A 23195-nucleotide genomic window follows, 5' to 3' on the forward strand; every position below is an offset into this window, starting at 1 on the left:
ACACACACTGACACACACACACACTGACACACACACACACACTGACACACACACACACACTGACACACACACACACACACTGACACACACACACACACTGACACACACACACACTGACACACACACACACTGACACACACACACACACTGACACACACACACACACTGACACACACACACACACTGACACACACACACACTGACACACACACACGCGTGCCGTGACATCCACGCATCACGGCTGACTGGAACGCCACAGCCTGGCCCCTCCCGGTTACTCGGTGGTGGCGGTGGTGGCGGTGGTGGCGGCTGCGGTGGCGGCTACGTTTGGCGTTGGGGGGAGAGCGTGCCGCGGGAATGCGTGCCGTTCTATTAATACCCGCGGCCCATATCGGAGAGAGGCCGAGTGTTCCACCTCCTCCCCGGTGATTGAACACCGAGCGGCACCTGTTCCGCAGAGATGGGCGAAGGATCGGCGCGGCTCCAAACTCAACGCGCGCATGTGCGTGGCGGTGTGCACGCGTGTGCGTGGCGGTGTGCACGCGTGTGCGTTGAACTTCGTACGCACCGTAACGTAGCCAACCGTGCTGAATCGCAGTTGTCAAGAAATGTGTTTTCAATCTGGATCTAGAAGTACATAGATACCCGTATACTCTATACGTAGATACCCATAGACTCTATACATGGAGACCCATAGGTTCTATGCATGCAGACCCATGGACTCTACACATAGATACCAATAGACTCTATACGTACAGACCCATGGACTCTACACATTGAGACCCGTAGACTCTATGCGTACAGACCCATGGACTCTACACATTGAGACCCGTAGACTCTATACGTACAGACCCATGGACTCTACACATTGAGACCCGTAGACTCTATACGTACAGACCCATGGACTCTACACATTGAGACCCGTAGACTCTATACGTACAGACCCATGGACTATACACATTGAGACCCGTAGACTCTATATGTACAGACCCATGGACTCTACACATTGAGACCCGTAGACTCTATGCGTACAGACCCATGGACTCTACACATTGAGACCCGTACACTCTATACGTACAGACCCATGGACTCTACACATTGAGACCCGTACACTCTATACGTACAGACCCATGGACTCTACACCTTGAGACCCGTAGACTCACAGCGAGAACAAAGTGCTCGATTGGGATGTCACTCGCGCACACACCCAGCGGTAGCATCGCCCTCTCCTGCGAAAACCCTGGCAGCATCCTCCTGTCAAAGACCAACAACCCTCTAGACTCGGCGAGGCTCGCGTGGGTAAACAAGCGGAACAACAACAACAACAACAACCCCCGTCTCCCCGTCACCCCACCCCCCAGGCCTCGAGTACCAGCGGCAGAAGTCGGCGCGCGAGGCCGCAGGCGAGGAGCACAAGTACCGCGGCTCCGACGAGCCCATCGACCGCTACAGCCCCGAGCTCTACCACGGCGGCGACGGTGGTGGTGGCGGTGGCGGTGGCGGCACGGCCCGCTCCACCCCGCGCTCCTCCAGCCCTCCGCCCAGCCCCGGCCCCGCCGGCGGCGGCGGCGGCGGCGGGCTGCAGCTCCGCGGGGGGAACCCGGCGCCGTTCGTCACGCAGTCCAGCCCCGAGCTGCGGCACTGCGGCGCCGCGGCCGCGCCGCTGCCGGCTGTGGCGGCTGCGGCGTTGGGCGCCGCGGGCGACGGCCAACGCGGCCGTGGAGCGGCGAGGAACAACGGGGAGACGGGAGTCGGCGCCGATCGGGCGGACCGCCGCGGCGCCGCGGAGGCGCCGGCGGACGAGCGGAAGCGGCGCGCCGGCGGTGACATCGGCGTAGAGGTCACGCCGCCGCCGCCGCCGCCGGGCGACGGCGGCGTGACCTCTACGGCGGCGGGGGTCGCGACCCCTAACCCGGCAAGCGGGAGCCGCCACTCGAGCAGCTACGAGCTGCAGATGCGGCCGCTGGAGCCGGTGGCGGGGGGGGCGGCGGCGGCGGCGGCCACCGGGGCGGCCGCGGCGCGGAGGACCGAGAGGGACGGGAACTATCCAGCAGCGGAGGAGGAGGACGAGGAGGAGGAATGTGGCGAGCAGCCGCAGCGGCAGTATCAGCAGCAGGAGCAGCAGCAGCACGAGTCGGCGGACTACATCTCGTACTACCACGACTACCCGGTGAACACGCGCGTGTCCATCATCAGCGACGGCGCCTTCGACTTCGTGCCCGCGACGCCGACGCTGTCGCCGGCCGAGAAGGCGTTCTTCGATCGCGGCGACGTGCCGAAGGAGGAGGAGGAGAGGGACGAGGAGGACGAGGAGGTGGAGCTGCTGCTGCTGCGGCAGACGGAGGACGCGACGGTGGCAGCGGAGGTTCAAACGAGGGACAAGAAGAAGAAGAAGAAAGAGCTGCAGGAGGAGCTGGAGGAGGAGCGTGACACTGAAGCCGGTTTTGACGACGGACGAGTGCCCAGAGGAAAGAAGCGCGTGGCGTCAGGAGAGCATGGGGCAGAGGCGGAGGAGGAGGAGGCGGAGGAGGAGGAGGATTGGGAAGTCCTGGAAGAGGCGGAGGAGGAGGAAGGAGAGGAGGAGAAGCAGGACGCCGGGCGACTGAGAAGGGAGCGCCGGGGGCAGACGAGTGGCGACGGAGGGGACGCGGCGGGGGGCATCGCATCGGAGCGGGAGTTTGACGACGAGCCGCAGTTCCGGTTCACGTTCCCGGAACCGGCACGTCCGGCCCATTCGGGGCCTCCGCGGCGCGGAGCCGAGGAGTCCCCCGAGGCGTCGCCCCGGCCGCCCGCTCGGCAAGACCCGGAGCCGGAGTCGCCGCCGGCACGATCGCGGGAATCGAAACCGCGGCCGGAGTCGCCGGCGGCGAGGCCCCGCGGGGCGTCGCCGCGTGGCCTCGCCGCCGCCGCCGAGGAGGAGGAGGAGGAGGAGGAGGAGACGGAGCGGGAGGAGGGCAAGGAGGGGCCCCGGCGGAGGAAGAGGCCGTCTATGTCCAAGGCGGCGAAACCGAAAGTGGAGGTCATCGAGGAGGTCATCCGCGTGCGAGACAGGACACCGGTGAGTGGTGGTGGTGGTGGTGGCGGCGTTGGTGGCGGTGGTGGTGGCGGTGGCGGCGGTGGTGGTGGCGTTGGCTGTGGTGGTCGTGGAAAAGTAACGGAGAAACGGGAGCACAGAGCAAGGAGAGAGAGAGGGAGGATGCTTCTGTGTCAGAGCCTCCACGCTGCTGCTGCTGCTGCTGCGCGGAGGAGCGGCGTGTGTTTTCACAGCAGGCGGGGAGAGGGGTTCGGAGTTGGGGGTGGCCACAACAGACGCCACGTGATGTACGGGAGCCTGGAGCTGATTTAGACACAGTTCTATAGATGAGAGGGGAGAGGCGTTCAGAGTGGGGGCGGCCACAGCAGAAAGTGGCGTGCGACTCGCGGGAGGCTTGAGCTCATTTTGAGAGAGGGATGACGACGACAAAAGGTCAAAGTTCAGTGTCCCAAAAAATTACATCAGCCCCCCCCCCCCCCAATCACCTAAACTCTCTCTTGCCAAGCGCTTACGACAACAGCCTTTCTCGATTCAAGAGACGCACCCGTGACGACTTCGACAACAGTGCTGCCCGTTTGCGGCCGGGCGCGCGTGTGTCCATCGACTTGCGATCGTGGCGAAGGAGGTTTGGGTGGGGGGGGGGGTGGTGGCGGTGGGGGGGGGGGTTCACGGGGCGGGTCGTGACGCAACGCCCACGGCGTGACCTGCCGCCGATCCGACCACCGCTAAAGATGTGGAGAGAGGTGGAGAGAGCGAGAGGGGAGGATATTAATGTTAATGTTTGTAAAAAAAAAAAATTATCGCTGAAGCCAGCAGGGTTTTACGTGTCGGCGGTCGCGCCGCCGCCGCCGACTCGGCGCTTTTCGTCTGGCACCGGTGTGCGCCGGTCGGTAAACGGGCACCCCGGCCATACCGCGACGGTGCCGCGAATCCCCAACGGTCCGTGGCACCGCGAGCTTTGCCGCATGGGGGACTCGCCACGCTCGATTCGATCGCCCGGCGCGGCAGTTGGAACGAGGGGCACCGCCTGCTACCAACACCGCCGCCACTACCAAAAAAACTAAGACAAATATTCCCCCCCCCCCCCCCCCCCCGTATAGCCTTAACAGACTGTTGGGGCAAGTGCAATTAGCGAGCACCTGTGAAGGCCGGCACAGCACACCAGGGGGTAAGGGTGGCCAGCAACCACGCCCGGCCGCCTTTGTCTCCCCAGTGCTGTTTGTACGCACACTGCGCCACATGCACACGCACACGCGTGTACTCACACACGCACACGCGTGTACTCACGCACGCACACGCCCACAACCGTGTAACCCGGGTCGCCCTTGCAAAAGAGGCCATGTTGCTGCGTGTCCCTCCACGGGGTGGCGTCATCTCCTGGTTAAATAAAGAAGACTGACTGCCTGACATACACAAAGATCCCCCGTATAGCCTCAACAGACTTTTGGGGCAAGTGCGGTTAGCGAGCAGCACCGATGAAGGCCGGCACGGCACACACGAGGGTCGTGAGTGGACGACACCACGCCCGGCCGCCTTTGTCTCCCCAGTGGCGACGTTTACACAGCGCACAAGGTACTCATTTGAGGCTGAGTCGACCCAGGGGAAGCCCAGAACCTGTTCAGATAATCGCCACCGGTGTTGGTGGCCGTGAGCGGGAATCGAACTCGGGCCGCCGAGTTCGTAGCGGAGAGCGCTAACCACTGCGCCGCCGTTCCCCACAAACCATGTACACAAAGACAAAGATCCCCCCCATATAGCCTTGACAGCCCCTTGGGGTAAGTGCAGTTAGCGAGCACCTATTTACACACACGCTCACACACGCTCGCTCACGCTCGTCCACTTCTCTCGGCAGTCGTTTTATTTTGGTCGCGAGTGCTTACGCGTGCACAAGATCTCGGAGCGCCACTTTAAATGTGGAGGTCAAATTTCCGCTTATTTATGGATCCTTGCGAATGTGGGAGAACTGCCGCTTGCGGTGGCGGCGGGCGAGGGGGGAGGAGCGAGTGAGCGAGAGAGAGATGTGTGGGGGGGGGGGCGGAGAGTGAGAGATGTGTAGGGGGGGGGGGCGGAGAGAGAGAGAGATAGCAAGAGACGGAGAGAGATAACGAGAGAGAGTAGATAGGTGGCGAGAAGGGGGAAAAAACGACTTAAAGAGTGGAAAACACTCAAGGTCAGGAGGTCACCGGGAGATCGATGAGAGTTTAAGGCCATGGCCAACGAAAAAATCCGCAGGGTCAGGAGGTCGACGAAAGGTCAAGGCCGTGGCCAGCGGAAAAATACGCAGGGTCAAGAGGTCGACGAGAGGTCAAAGGCCATCGCCAGCGGAAAAATACGCAGGGTCAGGAGGTCGACGAGAGGTCAAAGGCCGTCGCCAGCGGAAAAATACGCAGGGTCAGGAGGTCGACGAGAGGTCAAAGGCCGTCGCCACCAGAAAAATACGCAGGGTCAGGAGGTCGACGAGAGGTCAAAGGCCATCGCCGGAAATTCCCACAACGCAAAAAAGGTCGTCACGAGCCGCGGCGCCGTTGCGCTTCTTCGCGGACGGGCACAGTCGGCGGTGGTTGCAGAGCAAGAGGGGGGGGGGGGGGTTGCGATGTTGCCGTCGTTGCCAAACGTCCTCAGTGAGGGGGGTGGTGGGGGGGGGATGCCGGTGCTGATGTGGTTTTTGTTGTTGCCAAATTCGGTCATTTTGCGGTGAAATGTGTTTTTTTTCAAATCCGGACCGTGACGCCCGGCACACGAGCTCGTAGCCCGACTGCTTTTCAGATCTTTCACGTCCACTGCAAGTCAGGCGGTGCACAGTGTTTACGGTTCAATCGCCCCGCAGTATGAACTAAAAAAAAACTATTCTTATTTTAACCGGGGAAGGCCCACTGAGCTACAGAGCTCTTTTTCAGAAGAGACCCGGCCGCAAATGATAGCCCAACGAGAAGCGGCTTATCAACATCACGTGGAAATTTATAGAACTCAGTTACTCTAAATGCTACCACGGGGTGAAAGAGACGTGCAAACTGCAAATATACAGCAGCAGGCGCCAGGGTCGGATCAAACCCACGACCTCCTGTATGCCTCCAAGGTCCGGTTTTACTATCTCATCGCCAGTGAATCTGTGGGTGAGTGGGCGACTGAGTAGAATCGGTAGGTGAATGGATGGGTGAGTAAATGAGTGGGTTAGTGAATAGGTGGGTGGGTGGGTGAGTAACTATTTAAGTGTGTGAGTAGATGAGTGAGTAGGTGTGTGTGTGTGAGTGGATGAGTCGGCGGGGGAGTGAGTGGGTTCGTAAGTGAAGAGGTAGGTGTGAGTCGGCAGCTTAGTGAGGTGAGTAATTTGCTTAGTGGGTGACTACGCAGTTTGGTAGTTGCATGAAAGGGTGAGTGAGTAGGTGAGTGTAGTGGTTGGCGCACTGCGCTACGTACCTGGCGACCCGAGTTCGATTCCCGCTCGCGGCCAACACCAGTGATAGCAATTATCTGAACCGGTCCTGGGCCTCCCTTAGGCCGAGTATCTGGTGCGGAGTGTAAACGTCGCCACTGGGGAGACAAAGGCGGCCGGGCGTGGTGGTGTCCACCCACACCCCCTCGTGTGTGCCGTGCCGGCCTTCATAGGTGCTCACTAACAGCACTTGCCCCAACAGTCTGTTCAGGCGAGTGAAGAGGTGGTTGTGCGAACGAGTGGGTGGGCGAGTGTGTGAATAGCGAGTGGGTGGGTGGGCGAGTGGGTGGGCGAGTGTGTGAATAGCGAGTGGGTGGGTGGGTTAGTGAGTGGGTGGGCGAGTGTGTGAATAGCGAGTGGGTGGGTGAGTGTGTGAATAGCGAGTGGGTGAATAGTGAGTGTGTGGGTGGGTTAGCGAGTGGGTGGGCGCGTGTGTGAATTGCGAGTGGGTGGGTGGGTTAGCGAGTGGGTGGGCGAGTGTGTGAATAGCAGGTGGGTGGGTTAGTGAGTGAATAGCGAGTGTGTGAATAGTGAGTGTGTGGGTGGGTTAGCGAGTGGGTGGGCGCGTGTGTGAGTCGCGAGTGGGTGGGTGGGTTAGTGAGTGGGTGGGCGAGTGTGTGAATAGTAGGTGGGTGGGTTAGTGAGTGGGTGGGCGAGTGTGTGAATAGCAGGTGGGTGGGTTAGCGAGTGGGTGGGCGAGTGTGTGAATAGTAGGTGGGTGGGTTAGTGAGTGGGTGGGCGAGTGTGTGAATAGTAGGTGGGTGGGTTAGTGAGTGGGTGGGCGAGTGTGTGAATAGCAGGTGGGTGGATTAGTGAGTGGGTGGGCGAGTGTGTGAATAGCGGGTGGGTGGGTTAGTGAGTGGGTGGGCGAGTGTGTGAATGGCGAGTGGGTGGGCGAGTGTGTGAATAGTAGGTGGTTGGGTTAGTGAGTGGGTGGGCGAGTGTGTGAATAGCGGGTGGGTAGGTGGGTTATCAAGTGCGTGGGCGAGTGTGTGAATAGTGAGTGGGTGGGTGGGTTAGTGAGTGGGTGGGCGAGTGTGTGAATGGCGAGTGGGTAGGTGGGTTATCGAGTGGGTGGGCGAGTGTGTGAATAGTGAGTGGGTGGGTGGGTTAGTGAGTGGGTGGGCGAGTGTGTGAATGGCGAGTGGGTAGGTGGGTTATCGAGTGGGTGGGCGAGTGTGTGAATCGCGAGTGGCTGGGTGGGTTGTCGAGTTGGTTCATGAGTCGCTTCCCTCCTCCCCTTCCCTTGGCCCGCTCCCTCCCGCTCTCCGTAATATTGCCGAGATGTTCGTTCCCAGACGTTCGATCCGCGACGGGCACATTCCGCGTGTCCCGTCGTCGCCATCGTCGCCGTCGTCGTAGTCGGCGGCGGTGTTGTTGCCGCCGTTTCTCGCCGGGTTGTTTTTTTTTTCATTCTTTTTTATTAACGCCGCCTCCCCAGCTGTCTCCCCTCCCGGTCGCGTTGCTTCAGCAAATTCTCGACCCCTTCCCTCAATCCATGCCCATGCGCTCCTCGAGTTTCACACGGACCACCAAACACATGGTGCCGTATCGAAGGGGCCGCCGCTGCTGCCGCTGCTGCTTCTGCTGGCCCCACAGTCCTGCGAGCAGTTGGCACGCTGCTGGACTCGCAATCCGGAGGTCGTCGGTTGGATGCGACCTCCCCAGCGTGGCGCTTGAAATGACGTTGGGTGGGGTCTGGGGGTGGACAATAGGGCGCCGCGGTTAACTACCTCGCCTGGTGTACAGGAGGTCGTGGGTTCGATCCCGACCCTGACACCTGCTGCTGTATATTTGGAGTTTGCGTGTCTCTCTCTCATCATCATATATCATCACGGTGGCGAGGAGATGTTAACTCCCTCGCCTGGTGTGCAGGAGGTCGTGGGTTCGATCCCGACCTTGACGCCTGATGTACATTTGGAGTTGGCGTGTCTCTCTCTCATCATCATCATCATCACGGTAACTAGGAGATGTTAACTCCCTCGCCTGGTATGCGGGAGGTTCGTGGGTTCGATCCAGACCCTGACGCCTGCTGCTGTATATTTGGAGTTTGCGTGTCTCTCTCTCATCATCATCATCACGGTGGCTAGGAGATGTTAACTACCTCGCCTGGTGTGCAGGAGGTCGTGGGTTCGATCCCGACCCTGACGCCTGCTGCTGTATATTTGGATTTCGCGTTACTCGCTTATTTTTCAGATGCGACCTGGCTAAGGGCAATTTGCAGCTCCACCGAGGTGGCTTACCATGGCGTGGAAATTCCCAGCGGCCCGAATACTCTCCAACACGCGATGTTGACTCTAAATGCAGAGGGGGAGCAAAACGAAGGACGCCGGAAAACAACCACGGGGAGAGAGAGACACGCAGATGCCAAATATACAGCAGCAGGCGTCAGGGTCGGGATCGAACCCACGACCTCCCGTATACCGAGCGAGGTAGTTAACATCTCGCAACCGCAGCGCCCCCGTTCTGCTCGTGCCGCATAGGGTCAGCTTCCAGCAGGAGGTCCCCTAGTGCTGTGGACGCCGCGCTCCGAGACGCTGCGTCATGGGTGCGGTGTGATTGCAAGTTGTGTTGTGCAGCATTAATGCCCGTCTGTGTGTGTCTCCCCCATGTGTCCGTGCGTCTCTCTGTGTCTCCGTGTGTCTCCGTGTGTGTTCTGTGTCTCCGTGGCTTCGCGCGTCTGTGTGTGTCTCCCCCATGTGTCCGTGTGTCTCTCTGTGTCTCCGTGTGTCTCCGTGTCTCCGTGTGTCTCTGTGTCTCTGTCCGCTTCCGTGTGTCTGTGTCTCTGTCTGCCTCCGTGTGTCTCCGCGTGTCTGTGTCAACATGTGTCTGTATCTCCACGTCTCTGTGTCAACATGTGTCTCTGCGTGTCTGTCTCCGTGCAACATCGTGTGTCTCTCTCTGCCTCCGTGTGTCTGTGTCTCTCTCCGCCTCCGCGTGTCTGTGCCTCTGCGCATCTGTCTCCGTGCAACATCGTGTGTCTCTGTGTCTCTGTCTGCCTCCGTGTCTCTCTGTCTCTGTCTGCCTCCGTGTCTCTGTCTCTGTCCGCCTCCGCGTGTCTGTGCCTCTGCGTGTCCCCGCGTGTCCGTCCCCTTGTCTCTGCCTCCGCGTGTCTCCCTTGCACTTCAGGAGCAGAAGGCCGTCCTGACGTCCATGCTGGTGCTACTCTTCATCGGCCTCTCTGTTCTCTTCGCTCACGTCTTCAGCTGAAGAGCGGTGAGCTGCTGCCACTGCTGCTGCTGCCGCTGCCGCCGCTGCCGCCGCTAATGCTGTTGCTGCTGTTGCTGCAGCTGCTGCAGCTGTTGCTGCTGTTGCTGCTGCTGCAACTGTTGCTACTTCTGCTGCCGCCGCTGCTGCTGCCGCCGCTGCTGCTGTTGCTGCAGCTGCTGCTACTGTTGCTGCTACAGCTGCTGCTACTGTTGCTGCTGTTGCTACTTCTGCTGCCCGCTGCTTCTGCAGCTGCTGCTACTTCTGCTGCCGCTGCTGCTGCCGCCGCTAATGCTGTTGCTGCAGCTGCTGCAGCTGTTGCTGCTACAGCTGCTGCAACTGGTGCTACTTCTGCTGCTGCTGTAGCTGCAGCTGATGCAGCTGTTGCTGCTGTTGCTACTTGTGCTGCCGCTGCTGCTGTTGCTGCAGCTACTGCAGCTGTTGCTGCTGTTGCTACTTCTGCTGCTCCTGCTGCTGCTGCCGCTGCTGACACTGCTTCTGCAGCTGCTACTGCAACTGCTGCTACTTCTGCTGCTGCTGCCGCTGCTTCTGCAGCTCCTGCTGCAGCTGCTGCTACTTCTGCTGCTGCTGCCCGCCTCCTTCATCTGCATACTATCGAGGCTACTGAAAATAACGACATCTTAACATCGTCACCACCGCATCATTATCACCGTCGGCCCAGTAGTGCAGCACGGCTCTTACGCGGCGATTTTTAGGTTTGCAACCCAACTGAAAGCCCCCCCCTCGCCCTCTCAGCACTCTTGAGCAAATCGTGGGACGTCATCATAATTAAGACTCTATATTTATTCATACTGGGGGGAATCCGATGAGCCGTGAAGCTCTTTTTCACCGATGTCCGGTCGTGATGATGACGTAGTATGCGCGGCATTCGCGCTGTCGGAGGAAGGCACCGCTGAGTTTCGCAGACACTGCCCGGCGGTAGATTCACAGAGGTGGGCAGTGATGATGATGCTGCTGCTGATGCTGCTGCTGCTGATGCTGCTGCTGAGTGGTTTGCAAGGTAAATGTTTCAGCATTGGGGATGTTTGGCCAACGCCGGCTACGTTGTGAGTGAGCGTGTTTAGCTACGGGCGGGAAACGGGGGAACCCAGACGTAGACCCATGCAGAAGCGGGGAGAGAATTTACAAACTCTGCACACTCACACACTCACACACTCACGCTCGCACACTCTCACACTCATCCCTGCAGAAGCAGGGGCAGAATATACAAACTCTGCACACTCACACACTCACACACTCACGCTCGCACACTCTCACACTCATCCCTGCAGAAGCAGGGGGAGACTATACAAACTCTGCACACTCACACACTCACACACTCACGCTCGCACACTCTCACACTCATCCCTGCAGAAGCAGGGGGAGACTATACAAACTCCACTCAATCACAAACTCCACTCAATCCCACACTCACCCAATAACAATACTCTACAGCACGATGGACAGACATGTAGAGACAGATCCGTTCTCTCACACATTGTCCCCCCCCCCCCCGTCTGTCTCTTGTCCCCATTCCGTGACGCTTCACAGAGAGGTCACGGGAGACGGCACGGCAGGGGAGGAGGAGGGAGGGTGGGGGGGGTGATCCGACGCACGGAAGGGGGGCGAGAAGATGTTGTTGTTGTTGTTGTCGTCGTCGTCGTCACGAGCTGCCGTTGCTTTGAAGATGAAACGAAGGAATTGAAAACGCCACGACCACCGGTCTGAGAGCGGTGGGCGGTGGGTGGCGGATGGGGGGGCTGGAAGTGGCGGGTGACGGCCAATTGGGGTCACTCGCCACCAGAGACTCTGCACCGAAGTAAACAAAATCAGAACTCTTCCATTTGGCACGGGGGGGGGGGCGCCTTTTTGACGATGGCGCCGCGCGACCTTCGACCCCCACGCCGTTGCCCGGCCCGGCATGCGGAACGCGAGCCCGACGAGACCGCGCGGGTCTCGCGGATAGACAAGCAGACGGACAGACGGACGGGGAGATGAACAGACGGACAGACGAACGGGGAGATGAACAGACAGATGAACAGACGGACGGACACGGGCGCGCGCAGGCGGTCGTGTCACACGCGCAGCTGTGCGCCGTAAACGTTGCGCACCCGTTGGGCGAACGTTGCAGCGTCGCGCGGACAGACGGACGGACGGACGGAGGGACGAGCAGGTGGACGGGCAGAGAGATGAGAGGAGCGGACGGATGGGCAGACGAGACACAGGCGGAGCAGTTGAGCGGACGGACGAGTGGGGATATTCGTGATGAAGGGGTTGGTTTTTTTGGGGGGTTTAGACAAGCAGGCGGACAGATAAGCAAGCGAGCAGACACGCAGACAGACACGCAGACAGACAGACACAAGCATGTTGCAGTATTTCGCTTCGCCGAAGGCTGAGCTTGTAATTGTTCTGTGACACAACAAAAAATATGTGATGAACCTGAATGCCTGATTTTTATTATTTTATCGATTAGCGGGGAGGGGGGGGGGTTTGTGGGGGTCATTGGTGGTGGGGGGGGACTGCTGGGGGGGGGTGGAGGGTAGGGTGGGGGATAGGGTGAGTGGGGGGGAGTAGGGTGGAGGGGGGGTGAGGTGGAGGGGGGGGTAGGGTGGGTGGGTGGCGGCCTTTGATAATTTCCAATGCCGGGAAGACACGGGGGGATGTTGGAGCCAAACGAAGCAAAAAAATTGAATCGCCGTCTCGCGAATCTCCACGCGCTGCCGGCGGTGGCGGCAGCAAACCGGGCACCGCGGCACGGGGAGAAGAAACGGATTGTTCGGCAAGTGATTTGGTTAAGGTGGTGGTGCGGCTATGGCAGGCGGTGACGGTGAAGGTGGTGGTGCGGCTGTGGCAGGCGGGGAGCTGTATCGGTGACGGTGCGGTGAAGGTGGTTGCATGGCTGCGGCAGGCGGTGACGGTGCGGTGACGGTGCGGTGACGGTGCGGTGACGGCGGTGGCGCGGCTGTGGCAGCCCGGCGTGGGCTGCCTCGCGGCCACGGTCCGCGTTCGTGCGAGGGGGTTGGCCGATCCGGCGTTTCCCTCGGCCACAGGGAAGAGACCCGGGCGCCGCCGTTGCACGTTTCTGGTCACGTCCCAGCTGCGGCGCCGCTCCAGAGAGCCGCCAGGGGCCTCCGTGGGGCTACGGGGCAGCCGGAGGCAGTCGCACTCCCAGCAGCAGCAGCAGCGGAGGGCAGAGGAGCGACCCTCGCAACAACGAGCACAGCGCCGGAGGGTGGGGGGGGGGTGCTAAAAATGCAGCGAGTTGGCGCGGTAGGGGGCACAGAGGTGTTGCATCTTTTTTTTTTATTTGACCAGATAAGCCCCCACTGAGCTATGACGCTCTTTTTCGGAAGTGACCTGGCGCATCGCAAATGATAGCTCCACGAAGTGGCTTATCGCGTGGACATTTAAAGCAGCCAAATGCTGTAAACGCGTGACGTTGGTTCTAAATGCGGAGGGACAAACCGGATGACCCGGAGAAAAATCCACGCGACCACAGGGAGAGAGAGAGACACGCAAACTCCAAATATACAGCAGCAGGTGTCAGGGTCGGGATCGAACGCACGACCTCCTGTATACCAGACGAGGTAGTTAACATCTCCTAGCCACCGCGATGATGATGAGAGAGAGAGACACGCAAACTCCAAATATACAGCAGCAGGCGTCAGGGTCGGGATCGAACTCACGCCCTCCTGTACACCAGGCGAGGTAGTTAACATCTCCTTGCCACCGTGATGATGATGAGAGAGAGAGACACACAAATTCCAAATATACAGCAGCAGGCGTCAGGGTCGGGATCGAACTCACACCCTCCTGTATACCAGGCGAGGTAGTTAACATCTCCTAGCCACCGCCAGTGATCTCAGTCGGTCAACCCACGGCACCAGCTGGGTTCCGTCCCGTGACCCCCTCTGTCAGGGGCGAGCCTTCGACACTTCACGTGGCCTCGGAGTGCACCTGGCCTGGCACAGGCGCCGTGGCGATGTCACTGCCGCTTGGTAGCGGATGGCGACGGCTGCTGCTGCTGCTGCTGCTGTTGTCGTGTGTAGGTAGGTGGCTGGGGTCGTTGTCGGACGACGTTTTGCGCGTGGATCGAGGGCATGGGGATTGTCGCGAGGCGGGCGACGCTGAGGTCATCAGCCCTTTGCCTCCCCACGCTCCTCCGCCTCCTCCTCCTTGGCTCTTAATGGAATCTCAAATTGCGACAATCCGTCTTATTCTTCTTCTTGGACGTGATTGCCTTCTGAGGTTTGTGTCTAAACATTGTTGGGGTTTTAAAAGAAAGAAAAAGTTAATTAGCTCCAGCGTTGGAACCTTTGCCATAAGCGAACGTGCAAAAACTAACAAGCCAGCCGAATGTCCATCCGCCTTTTGATGTTCTCATTTGTTGTACTTTGGCGAGCCTTAAAGGCTCAACTTTGCCTCGAATTTGCCACTCGGTAAATTTGTGGGGTTGTTTTCCCAATAGCTGCCTGCGACGACGGGCAGCGGCGGCATAATTTATTTATTTAACCGGGGAAATCCTCACCGAGACTGCTTTTCTTCGTTTTTTTCGCCAGCCCCGTCAAACATGTCGAGTGGAGTCGCTCTTCTTCTGCTCTTAGCCGGGCCTGGCCTTCCCGAGGCTTTGCGAGCCAAATCGAATGCAACTTTTTCGTGGTCCACGGCTGCACAAGTAGCAACAGCAGCAACAGCTGCATCAGCTGCAGCTACAGCAGCAGCAGAAGTAGCACCAGTTGCAGCAGCTGTAGCAGCAGAAATAAATTTTTAAAAAAAGTTGTTCTATTTTATTTCTACCAACGTAGGTACAAATATAATTAAAATAAAATTGTTTTTTTTATTTCTACCCACGTAGGTAGAAATATAATTACAATTAAATTGCTTTATTTTATTTCTAACCACGTAGGTAAAAATTAAATAAATTGCATATTTTTATTTCTACCCACGTGACTTTACCGAAAGAACCAACGAGTATGGATTCCTGCAGTCACGAAAGCTTCAAATCAAGATTAAAACCAATTTAGTTTGAGCAGCTCTCTTTCAGAAGCGACCCGTCCATCACAAATGATAGCTCAACGAAGTCGGCGGTTTTCTCATCATCATCATCGTCGCGTGGAAATGCACAGCAAGGCCGATATGAAGCTTGGTGGCCTGAGTTCGACTCCCGACCCGCGGGCTCACACCAGCGGCGAGCGAAATATGATCTGAACCGGTTTCCCTGGGGTCGTCATCCTTGACAAAAGCCCCACACTTACCAGCGCGGTGAAGTATGGATCGGTGAAAAAAATCATGTGGTCGCGACACGTGGAGGTCTTCGTCCGGAGCGGAGTGGTTGGGGTTTTTAAACGATCGGTTGTGCGAAATGTGGCTCTCTTTTTTTTTGTTTTGCCGCTCGTCAAAATGTTTCCACTCCAAATTCGTGAAAGCCCGATGTCCCGCAAATAAGCGTGGCGTTCGCTGTCGGTCGTCGGCCCACCCCACGTGACCGGGAATACTCTCGCAAGCGATTGGCTGCGGAGACAATGGGAGAGGGGGGGCACGTGGGAAGAAGGTTCGTGGGTTTGGGATCGTTGGCTCAACGAGGGATCCGTAATCGGAATTCGTGAGGGGTTTTTAAAGGCCCGGGCTGTCCGCATTTCAACAGCAGCAACAACAACAACTAAACAACAACTCGCCACGTTTCGACAACAACAATGAGTCAACTCTCGATAATTATCCGCGGTTCATGGCAGAGGGCGGTCCGGATAAAACCGAACAACAAGGAATGATGCAAAAAACAAACAAACAAACACGCGCACGTGCGGGTCACTCGAGATGTCGCGTGGACTGGCAGGCCTCTTCTTGCCCTGGCCCTCTCACCGCACGAGACGCTGCGTGGTACGCGCGTCGAACTTCTTTCGCACCGTACGTGGCCGACCGCGCCAATGGTGCGTGTGCTGGGGAAGGGCGGCAAACGAAACCGCGCGAAAGAAAAAGAAACGTTTCTTAAAGAAAGGAGTTTTCAGTCGTGGATCAGGGCTCGGCAATGTGCTCTTTAATGGCTGCTTCGTGACGTGGTTCACACGGCATTGCGGCTCTTTAAATGTCGATTGTTTTTCTTGGGGGTGGGGGGTGTTTGTTACCGGGATTCCAAAATAAGGTCTCTTGTTATGTTAATTGTCGACCCCCTCTAATCTAGACGACTTAAACATGGCACAGCTCCCAGCAGCAGCGGCTTCCCAATGTCGGGAGGGGAAAGAGCATTCCAGACGGCCGCGGGAGCAGCGCGACCACCGCCGTTCTTTTGGTTCGACGGCTCGCAGCCAAAAGCCGCCGCCGCCGCCGCTTCGAGGATGAGTGGAGTTGGCGCGATGATGATGGTGGTGATGATGATGGTGGTGATGATGATGGCGATGATGATGATGATGGTGGCGATGATGATGATGATGGTGGCGATGATGATGATGATGGTGGCGATCATGATGATGGTGGCGATGATGATGGTGGCGATGATGGTGGTGATGATGATGGTGGTGGCGATGATGATGATGATGATGGTGGCGATGATGATGATGATGGTGGCGATGATGATGATGGTGGTGGCGATGATGGTGGCGATCATGATGATGGTGGCGATGATGATGGTGGCGATGATGGTGGTGATGATGATGATGGTGGCGATGATGATGATGGTGGCGAGGATGATAATGATGGTGGCGATGATGATGATGATGGTGGCGATGATGATGATGGTGGCGATCATGATGATGGTGGTGGCGATGATGATGATGATGGTGGTGGCGATGATGATGACGATGATGGTGGCGATGATGATGATGGTGGCGATCATGATGATGATGGTGGCGATGGTGATGATGATGGTGGCGATGATGATGATGGTGGCGATCATGATGATGATGATGGTGGTGATCATGATGATGATGGTGGCGATCATGATGATGATGATGATGGTGGCGATCATGATGATGATGATGATGGTGGCGATCATGATGATGATGGTGGCGATGGTGATGATGATGGTGGCGATGGTGATGATGGGTCGTGGCTTCTCGAGGTCGGCGAGGTGTCGCGCGGACGAGTGAGGAGCGGCTGAGCTGATTGATTCGTTTAACACCCCACACACGGCCACCTCCACCCGGTTGAACAGACGGATAATTAATTAACGGTAGTTGACCTGAGCGCACGTCCGAGTAGCAGCCGGCGGAACGTTCGGCAGCTCGTTCGCCCCCTCCGACGTTTCGCGCCCCCCCCCACCCCCTCCGGGAGTTTCATGAGGAGTTCCGGTGTAATCGTTGGGACGTCGCGCGATACGAAGGACCCCCCCCTCCCCCCCCCAGCCACAATCACCACGGCAGAGTGGACGCGGCCATCGCGAGCTTTTTACATTTTTGCTTGCGACTTTGTACAATGCCTGTACGACGGGGGCGTGGGTGGGGGCGGGGGGGGGTTTGTTGCAACTTTGATGCACTGTTGAAATAAAATTAAATTAAACGAATACGATATTTAAATTTGTCTCGGTTTTTATTTTCTTCTTCTTCTTGTTTTTAACCTTTCAATCTCTGGCGTTTTTTTTTAATTCGTGCGGACTGCTGGAGCCGGGGTGATTGTGTGGACGTGGTGGGAAGGTTTCTTGAATCCGGCCCCCCCCACCACCCCTCGTCCCCTCCCCCTACTCTTCCCCCCACCCCTCCTCCCCCCCACCTTCAACACCCCCCTCCTCCCCCCACCTTCATCCCTCCCCCTCCCCCCCACCTTCATCCCTCCCCCTCCCCCCCACCTTCATCCCCCCCTCCCCCCCACCGATCGGGGGGGGGGCGTTGCACTTTAGCCGATAAGACATCATCGGCGTGAGGGTGCCTGCCACACATCATTTGAAATAATCTTGTGGGTTTGACAGCAGCAGTAGCACGATGATGATGATGGTGGTGATGATGGTGATGATGGTGATGATGATGGTGGTGATGATGGTGGTGATGGTGGTGATGATGGTGGTGATGATGGTGGTGATGATGGTGGTGATGATGGTGGTGATGGTGGTGATGATGGTGATGATGATGGTGGTGATGATGGTGGTGATGGTGGTGATGATGGTGATGGTGGTGATGATGATGGTGATGATGATGGCGATGATGATGGTGATGATGGTGATGATGATGGTGATGATGATAGTGGTGATGATGATGATGGCGATGATGATGATGGTGATGTTGATGGTGATGTTGTCACCGTTCATGTACTGTCGGGGGGCCTCGCTAAAGGCCACCAGTGACCACCAGTGACTGCCGCGGGCCTTGCAACGAAGAACGCTGCAATGCGGCGACAAATATTCATTTACTTTGCGGTGGTTTGATGCCGATGAAGATGCTGACGGGGGCGAGTCAACTCACCCAGCCCCGAGCAGGATGCGAACTCGCAACCTACCGACTGAGAGACGTTTGCGCTCTGGTTGCTGAGCCACCTGCCGTGAGTGGGTTTTTAAATCCTTTATATTAAGTTCGCTTGCTTGCTTACGACTGTGCAAATCTTTCGGTCGTTTTTAACCCACTTCCCGTGATCCAATCGAGCTGACATTTTGCACACAGACTCGTTGTGCGTGACAATTAACGTTCGTGAAAATGTTTTTTCCAAAATTGTACACTTTTTAGGACAAAAATATTATATTTAATTACCATTGCTTAATGGTGCAATGCAATCATCTGACCCATAGGTGGCAGTCATCTCAAGCCAGAGGACGAGAGGACTCTAGCCGCCACGCATATAAAGGATTTATAGTGAAAAACTTTGTTTTTACGGGTTATACTTGTTTATTTTGTTGTTAAAGGATGAAGGTTGCCCGCAATGGAGCTGCTTGTTCGCATGCCGATATAAAAACCGGTGACGGGGAAACATTTTTTGTTTGTTACTAATCGATTCTCATCAGGCACAAAGCGCATTCTCCGGCTCTTCTGATCCATTCTCGACTGGCCTCTCTATTTGTGTGCAACGAACGAGGACCAAGCACCACGTCGCCTACTACTACTATAATAATACTGATTTTATTAGACGTTTCCTGTGAAGGTTACACGCACAAAGCACGCGCGGAGTTATTGACGGACGTGTTGCGAGTGGTGCCGGAACCTTCAGTCTCTGGGCACTCCTCCACCTGTAACCAGTGCCGCATTATCCCAGTAGCAACAGTAGCTACAACATATATGTAGTAGCTACATATATGTAGTAGCTACATATATGTAGCTACACACGTGTATAATATAAGCTCAGAGACAAGCTACTACACGTGTAGTAGCTACGGGCCCCACACTTTCAAGGGCCCCGCGCTAAATGCTTTCAAGCTCTCAATCCCGGTTCAGCGATTCTACACTTGCTCTATTACTATAGTACTATACCGCCTTCAATTTTGACGAACGGCTGGGTGTTTAAGGTTAGCGATTTGTCGTATTATCTGGCTGTATAGCAAATGAAAAAATACAATTACTTTACTATGCAAGTTAAAAAAGTGTGTTTTAATATTTATGTGTTTTTATGTATTTATTGAGGCCCCCTTTATAAGATATGCTACAGGCCCCACACTAACTGGCTTGCAAACCCTTCTCGTTGTCGTCGTACGGCTGCTGGTGTAGCTGCGGAGCAACCAATTACAACTAATTCTTAGGTTTTTTTTCGGTAAAGTCACGTAAGTAAATAATAACAATTAATAAAAGTAAAATAAAAATAACGGAAGCTTGTGTTGCCTCCGAAACGTCGTGATTTTTATTTTACTTTTATTAATTTTAATGTTTCACCTGCGTGACTTTACCGGAAAAAAACCTAAGAATATGAATCCTTGCAGTCACGAAAGCTTCAAATCTAGAATCAATTACAACTTCACATTCAGGTGGTCGGTCAAGCCCACATCACCGAGTCAGGAGCAGTCGGCGGGAGTGTTCGTCGCTACGATGTCTCCTTCGTATTTGTGCATCGGCGAGGCCATTGCGTCGGTAGTTGTTGTTCTCCGGTCTGGCCTGGATGACCACAGTCGCACCATTACTACTGCAAGAGGTAGGGAGGGGGGGGTTCTTTTTATTTCAATAAACTATCGTTTACATCCACATCGTCCCTCACATCACACGCTGCAACATCCTGACCTTCTGAACGCCATTGCCAAGTGCATCGACAATATCGTGCAAAGCGGACTCATCAGAACAGGCGGGGAGGGGGGGATTGACCAGGTCATTGCCGTTCTGGGCTCAAGTATTTTTAAGACCGTCCTAACGTTTAGGAATGGAATTTATGTACGTGTGTGGTGTGTGTGTGTGCTCGCTAACAGCACTTGCCCCTACAGTCTGTTAAGGCTATATAGGGGTTCTTTGTCTTTGTGTGATCTTCCTTGTCTCTGAGCTTATAGCTCAGACGCTCCCAGAGCTGATCCTGGAGAGAGTCTTATTTGTTTAAGTTCCCACCTGCACCGAGAACGCAACAGCGCGGTGCGGAGGGATTGTCCACGCCTCTTACAATTGTAATAAAGGTCGTTGAGGCGACTTCTGGAATCTGGTCTTTTATTCACTTTTCATTACAGCTCTCCTTCTCGCTGCTGACCGGCAGTGTGAGAGGGATAGAGAGAGACGCGCAGCCACGTGGCAACTTGGAGCCCCGCACGCGCGTGGCCTCCTCCTCCGTTCGTTCCAGTTCTGACCACGTGTTGATCGTCTCCACCCCTATTTAATACCCAGGTCACGTGGTACGTTTCCACCAATCCTGGTTAGCCTCTATGGAATCTTCCAGACTCCCTCGTAGGCTCCCGGGACCACGCCCCTGACTCATCTCCCCATTGGCTGTGGCCAAAGCCAGCAGAACCAATCCTCTACTTACAGCTGTCACCTTTCCTTTACGTCAGGGCCACGCCCCTAGGCTTCCCCCCATTGGCTATGGACCAGGACCGGCAGAGCCAATCATCATGACAAGTTGTGATACGTCAGTGAGCCGGATATATCCTCACATTACACAATTGCAGTGCCATCGCTGATGGTGTGCCTCGCCTTCAGTTGGCAACTGAACAGGAGTTGAACCCACGGCCTACGGACGCCTGTGGTGCCTTCGAAGGAGCTTCACAAATGATATCATCATCATCAGCCACGATCATTCAAAATTGTTTCTACGTGAGTCTATGGGTCTCTATGCAAGTATTTGGGTCTCTTATGTAAATCGATGGGTATCTGCTTAAGTCATTGGTGACACTTGAGAACCCTGGTTAAACACAACTCATTCATTGTGAATCTGGGGATCTTCAAGTCAGTCTATGGGTCTCTGTGTAAATCGATGGGTCTCTGTGTAAGTCATTGGTGACCGGGCCGAGACCATACATTCGCTACACTTTAGAACCCTGGTTAAACACAACTCATTCATTGTGAATCTGGGGATCTTCAAGAAAATCGATGGGTCTCTGTGTAAATCGAATGGGCCCTCTGTGTAAATCGATGGGTCTCTGCTTAAGTCATTGGTGACACTTGAGAACCCTGGTTAAACACAACTCATTCCTCTGTGCATCTTCAAGTCAGTCGATGGGTCTCTGTGTAAATCGATGGGTCTCTGCTTCAGTCATTGGTGACCGGGCTGAGACCATTCATTCGCCGCACTTGACAAGCAGGGTTTAAATTTCGATTTAAAGCTTTCGTGACTGCAGGGATTCATCTTCTTGGTTCTTTCGGTAAAGTCACGTAGAAGGGAAATAATAAAATAATAAAAATAAAACATAATAAAATACAATTCTCAGGACGTTTCGGCCACAACGCAAGTAGCCGTCCTCAGGTGAAGAACAGGTCTGTCGGAAAGACAGCGTCTGCCAGACCTGTTCTTCACCTGAGGACGGCTGCTTGCGTTGTGGCCGAAACGTCGTGAGAATTGTATTTTATTATGTTTTATTTATTTTATTTTATTATTTCCCTTCTACGTGACTATACCGAAATAACCAAGAAGAAGCAGGGTTTAGTTGCATGTGGTTGGGCGGCCCACATCCGGATTCGATCCCAAGGTTCTGGGCAGTGCCGGCTCAATGTCTCTGACTCCAAAAGGCCACCGCCTACGCAGAATTATTTTTAACCGATTGCGTTTCTGTTCCAGGAACGCGCCAGCCACGGGACGATTTTTTTTTTCTCTCGTTTGAAAACGGCAAGGAGTTCTGGTGAGCCGAGAAGGATTGTTTCCGTGACGGAATTGGACTTGCGCCCTATTGCATGGCTCCAGAAGTGAGTCGAAGGTGGCAAGAGGACCAAAGGGGGGGGGGGGCCCCCTTAAAAACAGTGGACCTGGGGTGGCTTCGGGTGACCCAGCGGAGGGCTTCAGAACGACTGTGACGTTGCCTCCGAAACGTCGTGATTTTTGTTTTTATTTTATTTTACTTTCTACGTGACTTTACCGAAAAAAACCTAAGAAGACTGTGTCAGAGACAACTTGTTGCCAGCCACCGCCGAGAGCATGACTTCGATTCTGGCTTTCTCGGCTGCCGATCTGTAATGAAACCCCGGGTCCTTGGTCGGATTGTGGTGACGCCAGAAGTAGCGGCCGGGTGACCTTGCGAGGTCAGGGGCGCTGAGCGTGGCGCCTGCTGAGGCTTGTGGATTCGAATTGTGGCAAGCCGCCTTCTCAGGTGCTTCGAGTTGATGGTCTCTGCCACAGTTTTAAGGCCCTATCCGGTTTGTTTTTTGGCATTTAATTCCCACAAATGAAATACATTTAAAAAAGTCGGTTTGCGGCAGCGGGAGTGGGGAAATCGCTGGCCCCTTGCTGTGTTGTGGGTCAGAGTTCGCTTGGAGAAGTCATCTCAGAGGTGGCTACTTGATATCTGCTTACACGGATACGCGCTCTCGCCGCGGGTGGCCTTTGCGCCGCTGTGCGGGATGTCCGCGTTGATTCGTCATCTCGTGAAATCATTCACACGTCCGGACATTCTAAGAATTGTAGCGATTTCTAAACCCCCCCACCCAGCCACCCCCCTCCGCTCCCCCCCTCCCTCCCCCACACCAATACTTTTACTTGCGCTGCACTGACCAGTGTGGTGAAGTATGGAGAATATCATCCCCCGTGGCTGGTGCAGCGTGGGGGAGGGGTTCTTGACCCATGTGAATAAGCGCTTCGCAACTCATCGGATTCCTCCAGGGTCAATGAAGATGCGGATAAAGATTCTGATCTAGAAGTGGATTGGCAAAGACCGATTTTTTTTTTGTCGTAGCAGGTAAAGTAGGCCCGGTGGGGGGAAAAAAATACGTTATTAAGTTAATGTTGCTTTTAATTAAGCTATATTTTTAATGAAATTATATATATATTTTTTATCCAAGAAAGCTTTGGGGGGAAGGCCTCTTGCGGTGAGATGCGCACTCCCCGCCTTCACCAACCCATTGACCAGCGTGGTGAAGTATGATCATGGGCCCCCGGGTGCAAGCAATGAAATGGATTCCCTCCCTCCCTCATCCCCCACCCCCCCCCTGTCCTCTCCTTCATCGACTAGCGCCTGGAGCACTCCTCCAAAACGTCGTCCCTGGCGCAATTGCA

The 23195-nt window shown here is 55.7% G+C and overlaps 1 protein-coding gene across 1 annotated transcript in view; it reads left to right on the forward strand.

Annotated features, from left to right (window-relative positions):
• The window catches only part of LOC144735122 (uncharacterized), a 35493-nt gene extending 23381 nt beyond the window's left edge, over positions 1-12112 (forward strand). The window contains exons 6-8 of the mRNA XM_078617538.1: positions 1362-3058; positions 9597-9683; positions 11226-12112. Coding sequence (XP_078473664.1) covers positions 1362-3058; positions 9597-9677 — 1778 coding nt within the window. The 3' untranslated portion in view covers positions 9678-9683; positions 11226-12112. The remainder of the gene's footprint in view (positions 1-1361; positions 3059-9596; positions 9684-11225) is intronic.
• The last annotated feature ends 11083 nt before the right edge of the window (positions 12113-23195 follow it).

The sequence above is a fragment of the Lampetra planeri genome, chromosome 54 (assembly GCF_965212315.1).
Source record: "Lampetra planeri chromosome 54, kcLamPlan1.2.h2, whole genome shotgun sequence".
Taxonomy (NCBI): domain Eukaryota; kingdom Metazoa; phylum Chordata; class Hyperoartia; order Petromyzontiformes; family Petromyzontidae; genus Lampetra; species Lampetra planeri.